The sequence below is a fragment of the Lasiosphaeria miniovina genome (assembly GCF_030549165.1).
Source record: "Lasiosphaeria miniovina strain SMH2392-1A chromosome Unknown B0T26scaffold_2, whole genome shotgun sequence".
Lineage (NCBI taxonomy): Eukaryota > Fungi > Ascomycota > Sordariomycetes > Sordariales > Lasiosphaeriaceae > Lasiosphaeria > Lasiosphaeria miniovina.
Genome location: NW_026848221.1, coordinates 4,601,252 through 4,616,751, shown reverse-complemented (window position 1 = coordinate 4,616,751; position 15,500 = coordinate 4,601,252). Strand labels below are relative to the sequence as shown.

The window sequence follows — 15,500 nt, the reverse complement described above, 5'->3', positions numbered from 1 at the left end:
CGTCTATCAAGATGCCATCAAGTAACACCTGGACTTACTGTTGACCCGCCTTATCGAGAGACAAATAGCTGTTGGCGAAGGCATTCCCAGCGATAATCTGGCATACTAGCAGGGCTGTTCTATGATGTACGCTGTAGGTAGAAATCGATGTTGTAATATCGACGCGAGGGAGAGCTATGAGTAGGCTGCTCTGGCTATAACCGGGATGGTGAAGGCGGATATCGTCTCGAGAGGGCAATTCGAGAACCGGCCTAGGGGGCCGGCGCTGGGCCTGGAGGGACGGGGCTGTTGTGGTCATCTTGGAACGCGCTGATTCCGAGGATGTGAGGTAAAGAATTCTCGGCGGGGTGCAAGCGTGGTTGATTGGCGTTGTGGATTAATGTAATGTCATAGCCTCGGCACTACTATTGCACGTGATGAATTTCGAGTAATTAGAAATCGGCACATTCAACCAAGGGAAGACCATATTGGGCGGCAGTAGGCTCAATGGCGGGCGCGATATGGGTCTAAGCTCCTGTGTTCGTCCCTAAGCGGCGGGCCAGGATACCCGCGTCCTCCCGTCCACGTTCCCATGGCTTACATACAAGCTTCAAAAGAATTCCACGTGCCTTTTAAGAGTGTGCCAGGGACCCGAAACCATAAAATACAGTGCAATCACTGGCAACATGCTGAATGGACACCTTTGATGTCAACACCGGCTGACTCAGTTCGGCATACAGAGTACAGCGCTCATGATCCAAACCCAGGCCATGTTTCCTTTTTTTCATCAAGCGCCAATTATCGCCTTGAAAAGATATCTCGCGTCTATATACTACAGGTGGAAGGACAACAGTAGAAAAGGGAGAGGAGAAGATCCGGCGGGTCTCGAGCCGACGACTGTGTCACAGGCGCGGCTCCCATATAGAACAGCGTCTCTGTATACACACATACAAACATTCTGGTGCCTAGACGGCGGGTAGGGGGAAGGCAAACCGTCATGCCGTGAGGAATTTTATATAATACAATGTCTCAGCAACTCCGCGCAACCCGCCAACCCTCTAAATAGATCCAAGACCACCCCCAGAAAAAACCGATCCGGGCTCCAAACTGTCGCGACTCGGGGCAAGCCCCGGACACGGCCAGTACTATAGCCTCATCGCAACATGTTCATATTTATGGCGTTTATTTGATGATGCGGGTGACGAGGCCAGTGGCGACGGTTCGGCCGCCCTCGCGGATGGTGACGCGCTGCCCGGCCTCAATGGCAATGGGCTGGTAGAGCTCGGCCTGCATCTCGATGTTGTCGCCGGGCATGACCATCTTGGAATCGGCATCCTCGGTTCCTTCGGGGAAGGTGAGCGTGCACGACTCGTCGGCGGACCGGATGTACATCTGGGGGCGGTAGTTTTGCATGAAGCCCTTGTGGCGACCGCCCTCCTCCTTGGAAAGGACGTAGAGGGAGAGGAGGAACTTCTGGTGAGCCTGGACGGTGCCAGGCTTGGCAATCACCATTCCGCGCTTGACGTCCTCGCGGCGGACACTGCGGAGCAGGAGACCGGTGTTGTCGCCAGCCATGGCCTCCTCGCACGACTTCTTGAACGTCTCGATATCGGTGACCTTGGTCTTGATGATCTCGTTGCTCTTTCCGATCAGCTCAACCTCGGTATCCCTCTTGAGGGTTCCGCGCTCGACACGGCCCGACGCCACGGTGCCACGGCCAGAGATGGAGAAGACGTCCTCGATGGACATGAGGAAGGGCTTGTCGGTATCGCGCTGGGGTGTGGGGATCCACTCGTCGACGGCCTTCATGAGCTCGTCGACCTTCTCAACGCCGATTTCGGGACGCTTGCCTTCGAGGGCGCAGAGGGCAGAGCCCAGGACCACGGGGGTGTTGTCGCCATCGAAGCCGTACGTGGTGAGCAGCTCGCGCATCTCCATCTCGACCAGTTCCAACATCTCGGGGTCCTCGAGGGCATCGACCTTGTTGACAAAGACGACAATCCTCTGGACACCAACCTGGCGGGCAAGCAGCAAGTGCTCGCGGGTCTGGGGCATCTGTCCGTCCGAGGCGGCAACGACAATGATGGCGCCATCCATGCTGGCGGCGCCGGTAATCATATTCTTGATGTAATCAGCGTGACCGGGGCAGTCGACGTGGGAGTAATGCCGTGCGTCGGTCTGGTACTCGATATGGGCAGTAGAGATTGTGATTCCGCGCTTCCGCTCCTCGGGCGCCTTGTCGATGGAGCCATAGTCGAGGAAGTTTGCCAGGCCCTTCTCGGCTTGTCTTTTGGTGATGGCAGCCGAGAGTGTGGTCTGGAGGGTTGGGCTAGGTTAGCAGAGGTCCCCCGCGGGATGTGACGTGCGGGTCAGTGCAAAGATGGAAAGGGGCAGAATGGACCTTTCCGTGATCAACGTGGCCAATGGTGCCAATATTGACGTGAGGCTTAGAGCGCTGGAAGACAGCGGCGTATGTGCGGGAGATGTTAAGGGCGGGCGATGAGGTCTGGCGCTGCAGCGAGACCAAGGGATTTGTTGACTGTCTGAAAGTGCACCGCGCAGTCCGCAGAAACGGAACAACCGCCCGCAGCGACGCAGACATTATGAAATCGGGCACCTGGCACAGGCACGGAAAGACTATAAAGAATGGAAGGAGCGGAGAGAGCTGGAATTGACTCGTCCACCGTGGCTTGGGCTTCAATCAACAGAGCGAATACTGGTCAATCGGGAAAATTTGACGCTCCAAAAATTTCGCTGGTTCGTCTTGAGCGACGCACGGATCACACTAGCGCCCCCTAACGCACTGGTCATGCGATGGGATTGGGCCAGGTTAAGTCACGTGTTTTCGCGGAGCGTATGGAGTATGGATACGTACGAGTATAATTTACGTGACGGGACCATTACATTTCAACAGTGAACACAGCACACAGTGTGCATCTCAATTTGAGCTTGCAATTGCAAGTTCAGTTCGTCCATTGATGAACTACCTCACCCACACGCCCAACCTCTTCAACAAAACTGCATCGCACAAACTCAATTGATCTAGATGACCTGCAATCACGGTTTCCCCTCCCAGACGTTGGCGAGGAAAGGCTCCATTTGAGTAAACTGATAATCCGGGAACAGCCGGTTGAACTCGTCGCCCACGTCCCAGGCGCCGCTGACGCTGGTGAGCATCATGCCGATGGGCACCGCCGTGGAAAATTCGGGAGCCTGTTCGTCGCTGACGGCGCTGTGCTTCCTGGCCAGGATCCACGGCGTCTTGAGGACGCCAGCTTGGAGGTCTTCGAGCTTCACCTTGTTAATAGTGAAAGGACGGCCTGTGCGCCCTGTCAGTCAGTCATTTTTTCTAGCTCAAGTTCTTTTCTTCTTTTCTTTGGGGTGTAGGGGAAGCATCAGGCCATCGGATTCATTACCTCGAACCTTCTCCCCGAGCTTGACAATCTGCGAGAACGTGACGCGATTGCCCCGGATGCCGCCGTTCACGGGCCACTCGCCGTCGTGGTCGACGGCGCGAGCAACTATAGCGGCCGTGTCCGCGGCTGTCGTCAGCGTCACGATGGCATCCTCGTGGCCCTCCACCATGAACTGCCGGCAGTTCTGGTAGTCGAAGATGAGGTCCAGCGGCGCAATGTGTTTGGCCGTCTGGTACGGCGTCGCCAAGTAGTCCAAGAACAGGCCCGGCATGAAGAGGGTGTACTCCAGAACCTGGCAGAAGGCCGTCAGGAAAACTCCCCGACGAAGAGGATCAATTGCAGAGCAGTGGCTGCGCTGCACTTACCTTTTCCTTCTCGTTGACCTCCTTCAGGTATTCCCGAACCGCTTCTTTCCCTTTCCAGAAGGGGAGATTGACCGACCCGACACTGTGAAGTGAGTGTTGTTAACACCCGATGACACGGAACTGTTCGAAATCGCCCTTGAACATGTCGCGGCCTACCTTCCATATCCGTACTCGCTAGGAGCAAAGCGCTTGACTCCGGCGGTGACGCAGGCGTCAATCAGGTTCTTCTGGGACTGACATCCCGGGTCCGAGAGGAGCTGCACAAACGACAGGAGCGTGTGCGTTCCGCGCAAGGCTTCGACCAGGGCGCCCGTGTCGCTGTAGTCGACCACGCGCCACCCAACTCCCAGCGCGACCGTGCCGTCGGGAGAAGCCTTCTTCACATCATGCTATCAGCTCAACCCCCCTGAGCCTGACTGACATGGTGCCGCGGGGAACGCCCATGGGGAGGGGAGGGAAGGAAGCCACTCACACTCCGGCTCAAGACGGTTATTTTGTGCTTCCCAGCAGCAACTAGGGCGTCGATGACTTCCCTAGCGACCTCTAGGTAGAACAGAGGTTTGTTAGCTTGCCTATGTTTTGTCTCTTGTGTTTTTCGGGAGTCCGACGCACGCCCAGAGCCGCCGGCAACAGCGACTTTGACCATTATGAGTCGGTATTCAAGGCGACTTGGAAATTGATCAGGGGTAGGATATTTCGAGATCGTGAACTCGAGAGCCAGTTATGTGGTCTGTATGAACTGAGAAGAGTCTGTACTTGAGTCTCTAGATCACAGACACTAGGGAGCACAACAGCAATTGTTATTTTATATTTATTTTCTCCATGCCTACTCTTCCCCTTTCCCTGAACATCGCACCGCCGCGGACATCTCTCTTTGCGCAGTGCGAACTGTAGCGCGAGCTAGTGTTGCTCGGTGGCTCTCGTCTTAGTTGACCCATTGACCAATCGGCTGCTGAGCTGCACGGTGTCTCCCCATCAGGCTACCGTTCGTATGCAACTCCGGCCGCGGAGCCGTGATTGGTGGTTCCGCAAGGGAATTCGTCCACCGCGGCGGAGTTGAGCTGAGTTGAGTTATCTCGACTGAGTACCTTGGGGAGCGATGCCTTCGCCATAACAAAGGTAATCTACGATAATAAACCGTCTAGTCCCCCCTCCCCTCTTCCCTTCCGCCGCGGTCCAAGGCCCTTTTCTTTCTTGCTCTTCCCTTTCCCGCAGCCGTCCGCCCCTAGCCCCGGCAGTTTTCCTAGCAGTGGCACCGCTTATTCAGTCTGTTCACTATCCGTGCCAAAGAAGAGAGAAAGAAGACAAAAGAGACATGACATCGAAATGGTAGAACCAATCACACCCTCAAGTAGCAATGGCAATCCCGGCGCCAGCGGGGGAGACGGAGAAATGCAGGCGCCCGCGCGCAAGAGGCGCAAGATCCGCAAGGGCACGCAGAGCTGCTGGGAGTGCAAGAGACGCAAGATCCGATGCACCTTTGTCGCGGCGCCGGCCGAGTCCGTCTGCGACGGCTGCAAGAGCCGCCGCCTCAAGTGCGTCAGCCAGGCGTTTGATGATGAGGCCACGACGACCGCCGCGGCTGAAGCAGCAGCAGCGGGTGGCGGGACTACTACTACCCGTACTGCGTTTGGCAAAGACATAGGCACCCGCCTGGGCCGTATAGAGACCGCTGTCCATGACATAGCCAAACGGACTGATGCCGTTCTTCCGAGCCGACTTGGTGCAGAGGAAGAGCCCCGCGGCGGTGGGAATATAGATGCAGCAGTGAGTTGTTCTGTCTTCCGTGGCTGGCTGGCTACCTTACCTACCTTCCCCTATCTCCTCACAAGAGGTGGGATGAACGAAATGAAGAGAGAAATGGGATGACGAAGAAACTAACATTACACGGGAGAACCCCCCCACCCCATCAGGGGTACGAGGTGTCCTCTTCAGAGTCGGCGGCGGTCAGGCCAAAGACAGACACGACGAGCTGTGTCGGACTCTTGTCGCCGCGTGGCCGAAGCCGGACGAGCTCGAGGTGGTTCTCGGATTCCCCGTCAGCACGTCGGTGCTCTTCCACGGCGTCATCTGCACGCCGTATGCCAACTTCCTCAGCAAGGACATGCCGACGCCGCGAGACATGCTGCGGCTGCCGCGGTCGGGCTCGCATCCGGTGCTGGTCGCGCGCGCGCTCCTGTTGCTGGCGATCTTCATGCAGGGCATCCCGCGGTTCGCGCGAGAGGACCTCGGCGCTGGGCTGGGAGACACTGCTCTGGGCAGCGCCGGCTACGGAAAGACCATCTCCCGGCTGGCCGAGACGGCCAACAGGCTAGTGACGAGCAACGACGACCTGGTCGGCTCGCTCGAGGGCGTCGAGACCATCATGTTCGAGAGCATGTACCACAACAACGCCGGCAACCTCCGCCGGGCGTGGGTCACGCACCGCCGCGCCATGGTGATAGCGCAGCTGATGGGGCTGCACCGGGCCGCCGCCGCCGCCAACGCCGCCGGCAGCTCCAACAACACGCTTATGGCCGGCAGGCTGGTGGTGCACGATTCCGAGACGCTGGACCGCATCGACCCGGAGCACATGTGGTACCGCCTGGTCATTTCGGACCGCTACCTCTCGCTGATGCTGGGCCTGCCGCAGGCCTCTCTCGACAGCCCGTACGGCTCGCTCAAGGCGCTCGAGGGCTGCATCCCCATGGAGCGGCTGGAGCGGATGGAGTCCATCGCCGGCGGGCTGATTCTGCAGCGGAATAGCGGACCTAATATCCACGACCTCGCGGCGACGCGAGAGATCGACAGGCTGCTCCAGGAGGCTGCAGCGCAGATGCCGGCGCAGTGGTGGCTGACGCCCAACGTGTCCGACATCATAGGCAAGGGGAACGAGGAGAACTTTGGCGAGACGCTCCGCATCATGAACCAGTTCACCCACTATCACTTGCTAGCCCAGCTGCACCTGCCGTACCTCTTGCTGCAGACCGCGCCAGGCGACCAGAAGTACGACTACAGCAAGATGACGGCCGTCATGGCCAGCCGCGAGATCCTGTCGCGCTTTGTGGCGTTTCGCGGCTCCAACGCCGTCACCGCATACTGCCGGGGCATCGACTTTCTTGCCTTTATCGCGAGCACTATACTGGGCCTAGCACACATCGACGCTCGCCGCCAGCAGCGGCAGTGGGTTAGCGGAGGCTCAATTATTGGCTGCACGGCTTCGGTCCCTCACTTCCTCGCCCACCAGCGGCTGAGCGACCGCGGGCTGCTGGAGCGGACGCTGCAGGGCATGGAGAAGATGGCCCGGGGCGGCAAGGATGTCATGGCCGTGAACATCGCCAACATACTACAGCACTTGCTAGCCATCGAGGCGGCGGCGGCTAGCGGCGTTTCATATAGCGCGAGCGTTTCCTCCGAGGGCACGGGGGAACCGGGTGAGCCCGAGTCCGAGTACGGCGGCGGGGGCGAGGCAGCAGAGGCAGACAGTGCGCTGCGTATCCGTATTCCTTACTTTGGGACCATCACCATTGAGAACCGCGGCGGCGGCGGCGGCGGCGATGGCGCCTTGAGATCAATGATCGAAATCGACCAGCAGGGACTCTCTTCCTCTCGGCCTGTTACTGAAGCACGGAATCACAGTGTCAAGCGACGCAAGCAGGAAGAAGGGCCGCGAGAGCCATCGTCATCGTCACAGGCCGAGCTCGCGGGCTATCAGATTAGCCGCCAGTCTACCAACAGCGAGTGGCAGTCGGTGCCGCTACCGTCTCACCTTGACCACCTCTTGTCAGCAGCGGGAGAGCCCGACTCTGCGTCGGCAGCTCTGGATAGCCAGGGTTTCTTTGCCGACTGGGAGCCTGCCTACGGCGTCGATATGGCAGAGACAAGCTTGCTGTTCGTGCCGGGCCTCACGGCTGACGCAGAAGACTGGGCACTGCAAGGCGTGGACATGGCTCTGTTTGACAATCTCATTCGAGGCGCCGCAGAGCCGACTTCGGGCTAGGTACATGCATACGTAGACGTGAGCCAGTGTTCTGGAGGGGCACCAGAGTGTTGAAGGATATCGGAAACCTTCCGAGAGAATGATCCCGTAGTCCGTCTACAATGGAAGTGATATGCAAGCCGAGACAGAAGACGGGACAAGCCCCGCGAATACCTTCCAGGTCGCTGGTTATTTGGGGAGTGGGGGGGCGGCCGACTTGATGAGCCGTGTCTGGTATGCCGAGCATGCTCTCTCGCGGCAGCATCCAGTCGATCGATTCCCGATACGTATGTTTATAATTAGGAAGCCCCAAACAAGCAGCTTGCTGGCAGAAAAGGGGGACTGTTTCACCAAGGTATAAACGTATCGTATACGACAAGCACAAGACGCTCTCGCCACCTAAGAGGTAGAGATAGCAGAATGTTCTAAGCCTCGGCAGGAATCCTCGCTGTCTCCAATACGGTCGTAAAATGGGCTATCTCGATTCCTGCGAGGCGTTGATGAGTGAAGGGGGCGGGTCTGCCGGATGGTTATTGTGCACGGCAAACAGCAAATACACTACAGGAGTTCCTTGTCCGGTTCCTGCAAAAGACGATGCTTAGTAGCAGAAATAAAGCAACCTGCATGGCGACTACGTATGGTATACAACGGGCTGATCCGATATACCGTGCCGTCTTTCTGAATCCTAGTCCCAAACCTCCAACCTACCAGAGCAAGTCTTTTTAGTCCGAGCCGCCACATCAACTCAGTGCATCATGGTCCATCCATTTGAGACGGTGGGGAAAGGAAGCAGAGCGGGGGAGGGAGAGGGTGGCAAACAGAAAAATACGTGGTACAGTACTGTATGGTGGCAATGGAATCCCATCAGAGGAGCACTTGAGAGAGAGAGAGAGAAAGCTTGTTGCTGGCCTGTGGGTAATGCAGAAACAAGGCGCGGTGTTTGATGCCAGCGAGCCCCTGTCCCTTTTGTTGCCTCAAACAACGCAGCGCGGGATTTAGGAGATACCGGCTTGCCTGCTACGGAGTTGAGCACACGGCAGGACTCCGCAACCAGACGTGTTGCGTTGGGTACGACGCGTTTCCTCTCTTTCGCCTAGCCTCTCGGTCACTTCCAGGCCGTTCTCGGTCCCCGTTGTGTCTGTCTCCGTCGCACTCAGTAGTATGGAACAATACAGAACTTGCCCCGTATACACCCAGGCATGTAGGCACGGTAGGTAGTAGTATGTGAGGGTTAGCTCCATGCCAGAAATGTTTGGCTAGTGACCCCAAAGCGGCTCTTACTTTGGCTTGGTAGTGGGTGGCGGCGGCGGGGAATGACTCGGCTGCATCGATTCGGTTGTATGTCTCCCTCAAGCTCGGTCTGATCTGCCCGAGAGGAATGAAGCGCATGCATCTGATACGGCCAACCTCTGAATCTTCGAACCCAGCCAAGATCGATATCAACTTGAAATGTGATCGATTACATAGCTACGTCTCAGACGCAGGAGAAAAGAAGGCATGGGAAAATGGAAAAAGGCCACGGTCAGGTCGGAAGATCCGTGTGCCGCTGTGGGGCCTGGCTGAAGCTTTGTGGGAGGCGCCAAGCTCTCGGGTCCCTAGCAGCTTCACAGCTTCGCAGCTTCCGTCAACGAGGCTGCACCTGCACCTGCCGTTGGCCAGAAAAGCCCCGGTGGAGATCCATCCGAGCCTGCCCCGGGATCTGAGCGCTCGGCAGCTGGGGCCGCTTCTGGGCATTGCTTGGTGAACTTGGCAGTCTGTAACGCTTGGCAGAGTCTCGAGTGCTCGCCGCTGTGACTGGGCCCCACTCAAGTGCCACAGAGCGACAGAACAAGCGCTTTTGCGACTCTGTGCCAAAGGCGCAAAAAGAGAGTCGGACAAGCATTTATATCAAGACTGTTCCTGGCAAAGCTGTCTCATCCCCCGATGCCCTCTGGCTTGGCTTCTCTTGGCTCTTGCTTGGCTCTGCCTTGGCTCTGGCTCTGTGCCTTCTTTCCACGCAAACCCGCCCCAGAGAGTCAGTCCCTGGGCTCCTTCTCCACCACCTCGGCCAAGGATCGATCGTGCCTGCTGCGACTGTACAGCAGAATGGACGCTCCACATATACTCCACTCTGTCTGCCAGAAGCCAAGCCAATCTGCTGCGGCCAAGCTGCCCAGAGTGCCCATCCGGCTCTTCTTGCTCTTTGTGCTGTTGCTGTCTATTCCGGACATGGGATTCTGACTGGCCAGTGTCATTTGCGTTTCAACCACCTGCAAGCATTGTGCTCTCGTATCTTGGCGGACTCTGTTCTCTCTGCGGCGAGCCAGCCATGCCCAGCCATGGAAACCCCTCACAGAGTTTTGCGGTGCTTGCCTTGACGGCGGCACCGACGACAGCTTCCCTTGATTGAATCGATGGAGGACGGGGGCGGCTAGGCACAGTCGTTGGTCTTGGCTACCCCTGTGTGCGCCTGGACCGCGCGGGCGAGACCTCAACGACTCGTTCAAACAGTCACGGTACGGTACCGGTAGACTAGACTGACTACCTTACTTTCCGGATGGATCTTGGGATCCCAGACTAGGTACGAAGTACATACATTTGGTATATATCGTGAACATGACAGCCTCCCTCTCTTCTCGTCTTCTTGCCTTTCGACCATGAGCTGCGCTCAGTAATCCGGCATTTCTATTCCCTATCATCAGTCCGTTGTTATTGTTGTTTGTGTTTTTTGTTCTATTATTATTTGTTTCAATCTATATTGTTTTTCTCCCCTCTTCGTGTTTGTTGGTCGTGCTCGCTGGTCGCCGTCTTCCCCGCCTCACCTCAGAGCGCACTCTTTAATACACTCTCTCGACATACAGGCATCATTTGTTTGTTCAAGTTCCCACAACAGTCAACATGGTCCACTATCGCTTCTTTGCCTTTGCCGGTCTAGCCGCGGCTCTACCGCTCAACATCAACCTCGGCGCCTACTCGCCGGCCCTGGTAGTCGGTATGTCGCTCCTCCCATCTTCTCTTGAGGGGCCATGGTCATGGTTGCTTACTAGGTCAACAGGTGATGGTGAAATCAGCTTCGGAGGCAAACAAGATGTTTCCGCTTTAATGAACGCCCTTGAAGGGGCTGCCGTTAACGCCGCGGCAGGTGCGGCTGCTGCTCCCGCGACTGTCGCTGCTCCCGCGGTGCCTGCTACGGTGCCTGCGCCAGCCGAGACCCCCGCCGCCGTTGAGGCCGCTCCCGTCGACCCGGCTCTCTCGCAGCAAGTGAGTGCTATCTAGCCCCGCCCTCGGCCCTACACATAACCCGTTGATACTAACGATATAAAAAGGCCGCCGCTCTTCTGGGCATGGGCAAAGAGATTGCCCCCCGTGAAGACACCGACAACGCTGACGCCCACGTAGCGAAGCGAGATCTCTCCGGATTCGACCGGGCGCTCACCTTTGCCGAAGCTGCCCTGACCAAGGGACCCGATATCCAGCTTGGAACTGGCGCCGAGGGCTCGGGCGTCGGCATCATTATCGATAACCAACCCACTGGTATGTCCCACCCTGATTAGTTCTTTTGGCTCCAAGTACTGACACCAAGAACAGCTGTCAAGGCTGAGAAGGCTGAGAAGCGTGATTTTAATGAGGCCACTGCCCCAAGGCGTCGGGCTAAGGTGACCACCATGTACGTTCGCCGGGGTGTTCCAGCTTGTGAGTGTCAAGAAACATGCCCAGTCACTTTTTTTTGGCACAGTAGTACCACACCGTTCCTCTCCGCTTCCCCATACCGCCTTGCATGTCTGTGGAGTACCATGGACTAACATTATTCTTCGCAACTTAGCACTCCAGAGCAGCTCGAATGAAGTCGTCGCCCGCGAGATCACAGCCCCTGCCCCAACCACACAGAAGCAGCAAGCACGCGGCGTTGAGGCGCCGGCATCTGTATCAAGGCGCGACGCCATCGACGCCGTCAACCTCAACGTCGACGGCGATGCAGGGCTCACCATGACGTTTATAGAGGAGGTTGAAGAGGACGACGAATGAGCGGTCCGCTTTGGTCTTATGTTTATATTTTGTCACTATTTTCTGTTCTCGCCGTCGGTTGGATGGGTTGGCTGGCTGGAAATCACGGAGTAAATAAATCAGTTGAAATACATAGACGGAACACCCGCCCACGGGCAGTCGGTTATATCCAACTTTTGCTTTTTCTCCTCTGTTCTCCACTAGTGCGTGGTTGGTTTTCTTCTTGGACATTCGATTCCCAGGGTATAATGTGCATTTGGTACGTTATTCACGCCGACATAACCGTACCTAGTCGTAAGTATACATTCATAACATACCAGGCAAATAATAGCAGCTGCTTGGGGAGGTGGAAGCGAGCTCCACACGGCTAGTATATCAATGATGGCTCCATATCTTCATCCATCCTTCCAAAGGTCTGTTGCCCATCTCAGCTGCAGGTCGTGCGCGGTCTTAGAGTTCTTCAATCTACAGCTAAATATGCAGAGTATCATTTTGCTTTTGGACCGATTTGCCGGCAGCAGAAAATAGTTCGAAAATTTGTTCCAAGGAAGCATCAGTAAAATGTCACCCCATTCTCGTTTCTTTTAGTATAGTTCACGGACACCCTCTGCCTCTCTGCTGGTATGCTCGTGCGCTCATATGCTCGTATGCTTGTCTGGCTATCTGCCCCAGCAAGCCGTCTGTCCGCGAATACGGCCTCGGTGGGCTATATACTCTGTCATCTTGTGTGGTTCAGGAATGCATGCCATTCACCGATAGGGACGGCGATTACATACAGACAGACATGCTATAAAAAGGCATCTCCCGTCTCCATTGTCGCTCTCTTTCAGGGATGGAATAGAATAATAACGATCACGCCACCAAAAGACAAGTACCTACCTACCTACCTTGCGCAGAACCACATAGTTGCCAACGCCGATATATCCCTCCCTGAAAACTCGACATTATGCAGTAAAGACAAGGCAGCAAGCAATAAAGACGCCTGATATCAGCGTGACGTAGAATATCATGGCATAAATAGCATGGTATATCCATTTCATCCTCACAGCACCTTCTCTTTTTCTCGTATCCTCTTAGAGCAATGTTTAGTTTTATTTTCTTTCGTCTGCTCCAGGAGCGACTTCCACAGTTTAGATATGTTCCCAGAGTGAGATAAACGGCTTATACGCACACACTAGAATCTATAGAGAATGGGTTATCAATTAACAACGCTATCTAATGTACGAAACTTATATCCCATCACGTGTTCCTGTATTACGAATACGATAACAAGTACGAACTAATCTCTGTAGCGGTGAATCTCGTAGCGCCGTGGAAGTCTCACTAGACAGGGTATAAATTATACACAAATACATTCTACAAAGTACACACCTACGTATCCTTGGTTTATTGTAAATAACATGGGGAAAATACGTATTGCCTTGCTTCCAGAGTGCAAAATGGCATTTACTTCCCCGTTATGTCTACCGCCAACCTGTCCCCCTTTTGTTACCTAGTTACCAGAACTACATGTCGATGAATCTCGTGGTCAACACGTTCCGTTAATTCACTCACTTAACGGGATATGGCACAGACAGAGACATGCCGTCACTTGTAGTCTGGTGACAGGCGTGTCAAAATATCTACCCCATTAAAGGGAGCTCTTTTAGATGCTACGACGGTATAGACTAGCCCGAGTGCAGCAGTTACGGCGAGTGACGCAAGTGACCAGGCTTGCCATTCACCCGCTCACTCGGCCAACACCTGTTTTGGATTCGCAAGGGGATATATAATATAAACAGATCTCTCCGTGCACGCCAATCTCGACTCGGACGCAGCTGGCAAAGCAAAAATCCTCTTCCGGAGGGCTTCACTTGCCCCATTCCTTGAACGCCTTCTGCTTCGTGCGCGTGTTCCAGCCGAGCTTGGCACTGATACTGTTGATCCAGTCCTCGCTCCTGCGGCCGTGGGCCTGGACGCAGGCGAAGGGGTAGCGGCTGGCGCTGATAGTCACGTAGTCGCCGGGGGCGAGCTCGACGCGCTCGCGGCCGTCGAAGCTGGCCCACGAGCTGGTGCGCGCGTTGTAGGGCACGCCGAGCCGCAGCACGATGGTGTCGGGTAGGATGATGGGGCGGAACGACAGCGTGTGCGCGCAGATGGACGTGACCAGCATGACGGGGTTCTCGGGGTGGCACAGCGACCCGCCCGCCGCCAGGTTGTACGCCGTCGACCCCGTCGGCGTCGACACGCACACCCCGTCGGCCGACACCGACGTGAAGTGCTCGTCGTCGCCAAAGATTTCTATCGACGACATGGCTGCGGAGCGCCGGTTAGTACAGTATACGGACGGGAAAATAGAGTCAGAGGGGCACGTACTCGGGTTTGGCCCTCGGTCTACCACGATCTCGTTCAAGACCTCGAACGTCCCGTCTGGCCGGTGTGTGTGCTCGTCCTCCTTTTCCTCGCCAATGAGCTCCTCCACTAGATCCCGCTGCCGCTCCAGCTTAGCTTCGCCATCGTCGGTTTCCTCCTTTTCCCCGCCGTCGGTAAGCAGGTTCGGGTGCTGCTGCCGCTTCTTCCTCCTGCGCTGGCTCCTCATCACGGTTCCCTCGAAGCGCAGTCTCAGGCTGACGCTGACGCCTTCGGTGAAGGCGCCCGTCAAGATGTGCTGGTGGTCCTCAAAGTCGAACTTGGTCAGGAACCCGAGGCTCCCCAGTGCGAAGCTCAGGACGGGCGGCACGATGCGCTGGAACAGCCAGCTCGCGTACAGGACGGTGCCGTCGCCCCCGAGCGTGATGACAAAGTCAAACGTGTGCGGCCGCGCGCGACACATGCCTTCGTCCCAGTAGCGGAGGCGCCTAGCCACGTCCGCGGCGCTCGCCCCGTCGCTTGCCTCGCCATCGTCGTGCGCGGCGGCGAAGTCGCGGCGCACCTCGTCGACGAGCCCGGCGGCGTCAAACAGCTTGTTGTCCCTGAGGTCGCGCTCGACGTAGACGGTGTAGCGCACGTCGCGGTCGCGGTCCAGCAGCCAGCGCGTCAGCTGACGCGCCTTGTGGACGAGGTCCCGGTCGTGGATCTTGGTGAGGATGAAGATGGACTTGACGCGGAAGCGCAGGCGCACGCTGCCTAGCCGCCGGCTCAGCTCGCGCACCCCCCACGCCATGTCGCTCAGCTGCTTCTTGGTGAGCAGCCGGCTCTGCACCTCTGGGGCCGGCGCACCGCCGCCGCCTGCTGCCGCCGCCGCCGCCGCCGCCGCAGCAGCAGCAGTCGAGGCGCTTAGGTCGATCTCCGACGTCGTCTTGACTATCTGTGCCTTCCACTCGCGCTCGTCGAGCTGGCCGATGCCGCCGCCGGGCCCGCCGTTGCTCGTCTCGCTCGAATCGCCGTCGAGGATGTCGCACCGGAGGCTCTTCTGGCCGCCGCTGTTGCCGCCGGCGGCGGCAGCGGGGGAGACGGCAGCGGCGGCTCCGGCGCCCTTGAGATCTGGCACGTCGTCTAGCCCCCTTTCGCTGGGTATGTCTCCTGCTGGGCTTGGCGACCGGGGGCGGCTGCGTTGTCGGTGCACAGCATTGCTCGAGTCATCGTCGGCGTGACGATTGTGGCTTTCATGCTGAGCACCGCCAGCGGTTGCTGCGCTGGCGACCGAGGGGTGCCTTGCCCATCTTTGGCCCTCGAGGAGCTGGTGGACTATGCACTCGGTCTTGCTCGACGAGCGCTGGCGCAGATGCAACGGAACGACGCTGGAGGATGGCATGGAGCTCTTGCGGCGGTAGGGATTGGAAGTGTCAAAGAGGACCTGCTCACGGGCTCCATCGCTTA

At 57.1% G+C, this 15,500-nt stretch overlaps 5 protein-coding genes across 5 annotated transcripts; 2 read left to right on the top strand and 3 right to left on the bottom strand.

The window, feature by feature from the left end:
* Positions 1 to 1,161: 1,161 nt before the first annotated feature.
* On the bottom strand, positions 1,162 to 2,581 carry B0T26DRAFT_638566 (P-loop containing nucleoside triphosphate hydrolase protein; the record flags this gene model as incomplete). Its single annotated transcript, XM_060437052.1, has 2 exons — positions 1,162 to 2,295; positions 2,381 to 2,581. The coding sequence occupies 2 exons, from the start codon at positions 2,579 to 2,581 to the stop codon at positions 1,162 to 1,164; spliced, it is 1,335 nt and encodes a 444-aa protein (XP_060300963.1).
* Positions 2,582 to 3,036: 455 nt separating this feature from the next.
* B0T26DRAFT_637851 (uncharacterized protein) lies at positions 3,037 to 4,406 on the bottom strand (the record flags this gene model as incomplete). Its single annotated transcript, XM_060436966.1, has 6 exons — positions 3,037 to 3,299; positions 3,396 to 3,687; positions 3,761 to 3,842; positions 3,917 to 4,137; positions 4,233 to 4,303; positions 4,373 to 4,406. The coding sequence occupies 6 exons, from the start codon at positions 4,404 to 4,406 to the stop codon at positions 3,037 to 3,039; spliced, it is 963 nt and encodes a 320-aa protein (XP_060300962.1).
* Positions 4,407 to 4,791: 385 nt separating this feature from the next.
* B0T26DRAFT_767282 (uncharacterized protein) lies at positions 4,792 to 8,168 on the top strand. The gene is made up of 2 exons (XM_060446485.1): positions 4,792 to 5,527; positions 5,655 to 8,168. Exons 1-2 carry the CDS (start codon positions 5,087 to 5,089, stop codon positions 7,737 to 7,739), a joined length of 2,526 nt encoding a protein of 841 aa, XP_060300961.1. The 5' UTR covers positions 4,792 to 5,086; the 3' UTR covers positions 7,740 to 8,168.
* A 2,427-nt stretch (positions 8,169 to 10,595) lies between these two features.
* On the top strand, positions 10,596 to 11,723 carry B0T26DRAFT_672695 (uncharacterized protein; the record flags this gene model as incomplete). Its single annotated transcript, XM_060439493.1, has 5 exons — positions 10,596 to 10,689; positions 10,753 to 10,958; positions 11,024 to 11,231; positions 11,286 to 11,390; positions 11,521 to 11,723. The coding sequence occupies 5 exons, from the start codon at positions 10,596 to 10,598 to the stop codon at positions 11,721 to 11,723; spliced, it is 816 nt and encodes a 271-aa protein (XP_060300960.1).
* Positions 11,724 to 13,551: 1,828 nt separating this feature from the next.
* Positions 13,552 to 15,435, bottom strand: B0T26DRAFT_748374 (ATP-NAD kinase-like domain-containing protein; the record flags this gene model as incomplete). Its single annotated transcript, XM_060444956.1, has 2 exons — positions 13,552 to 13,997; positions 14,058 to 15,435. 2 exons carry the CDS (start codon positions 15,433 to 15,435, stop codon positions 13,552 to 13,554), a joined length of 1,824 nt encoding a protein of 607 aa, XP_060300959.1.
* Between the last annotated feature and the right edge of the window lie 65 nt (positions 15,436 to 15,500).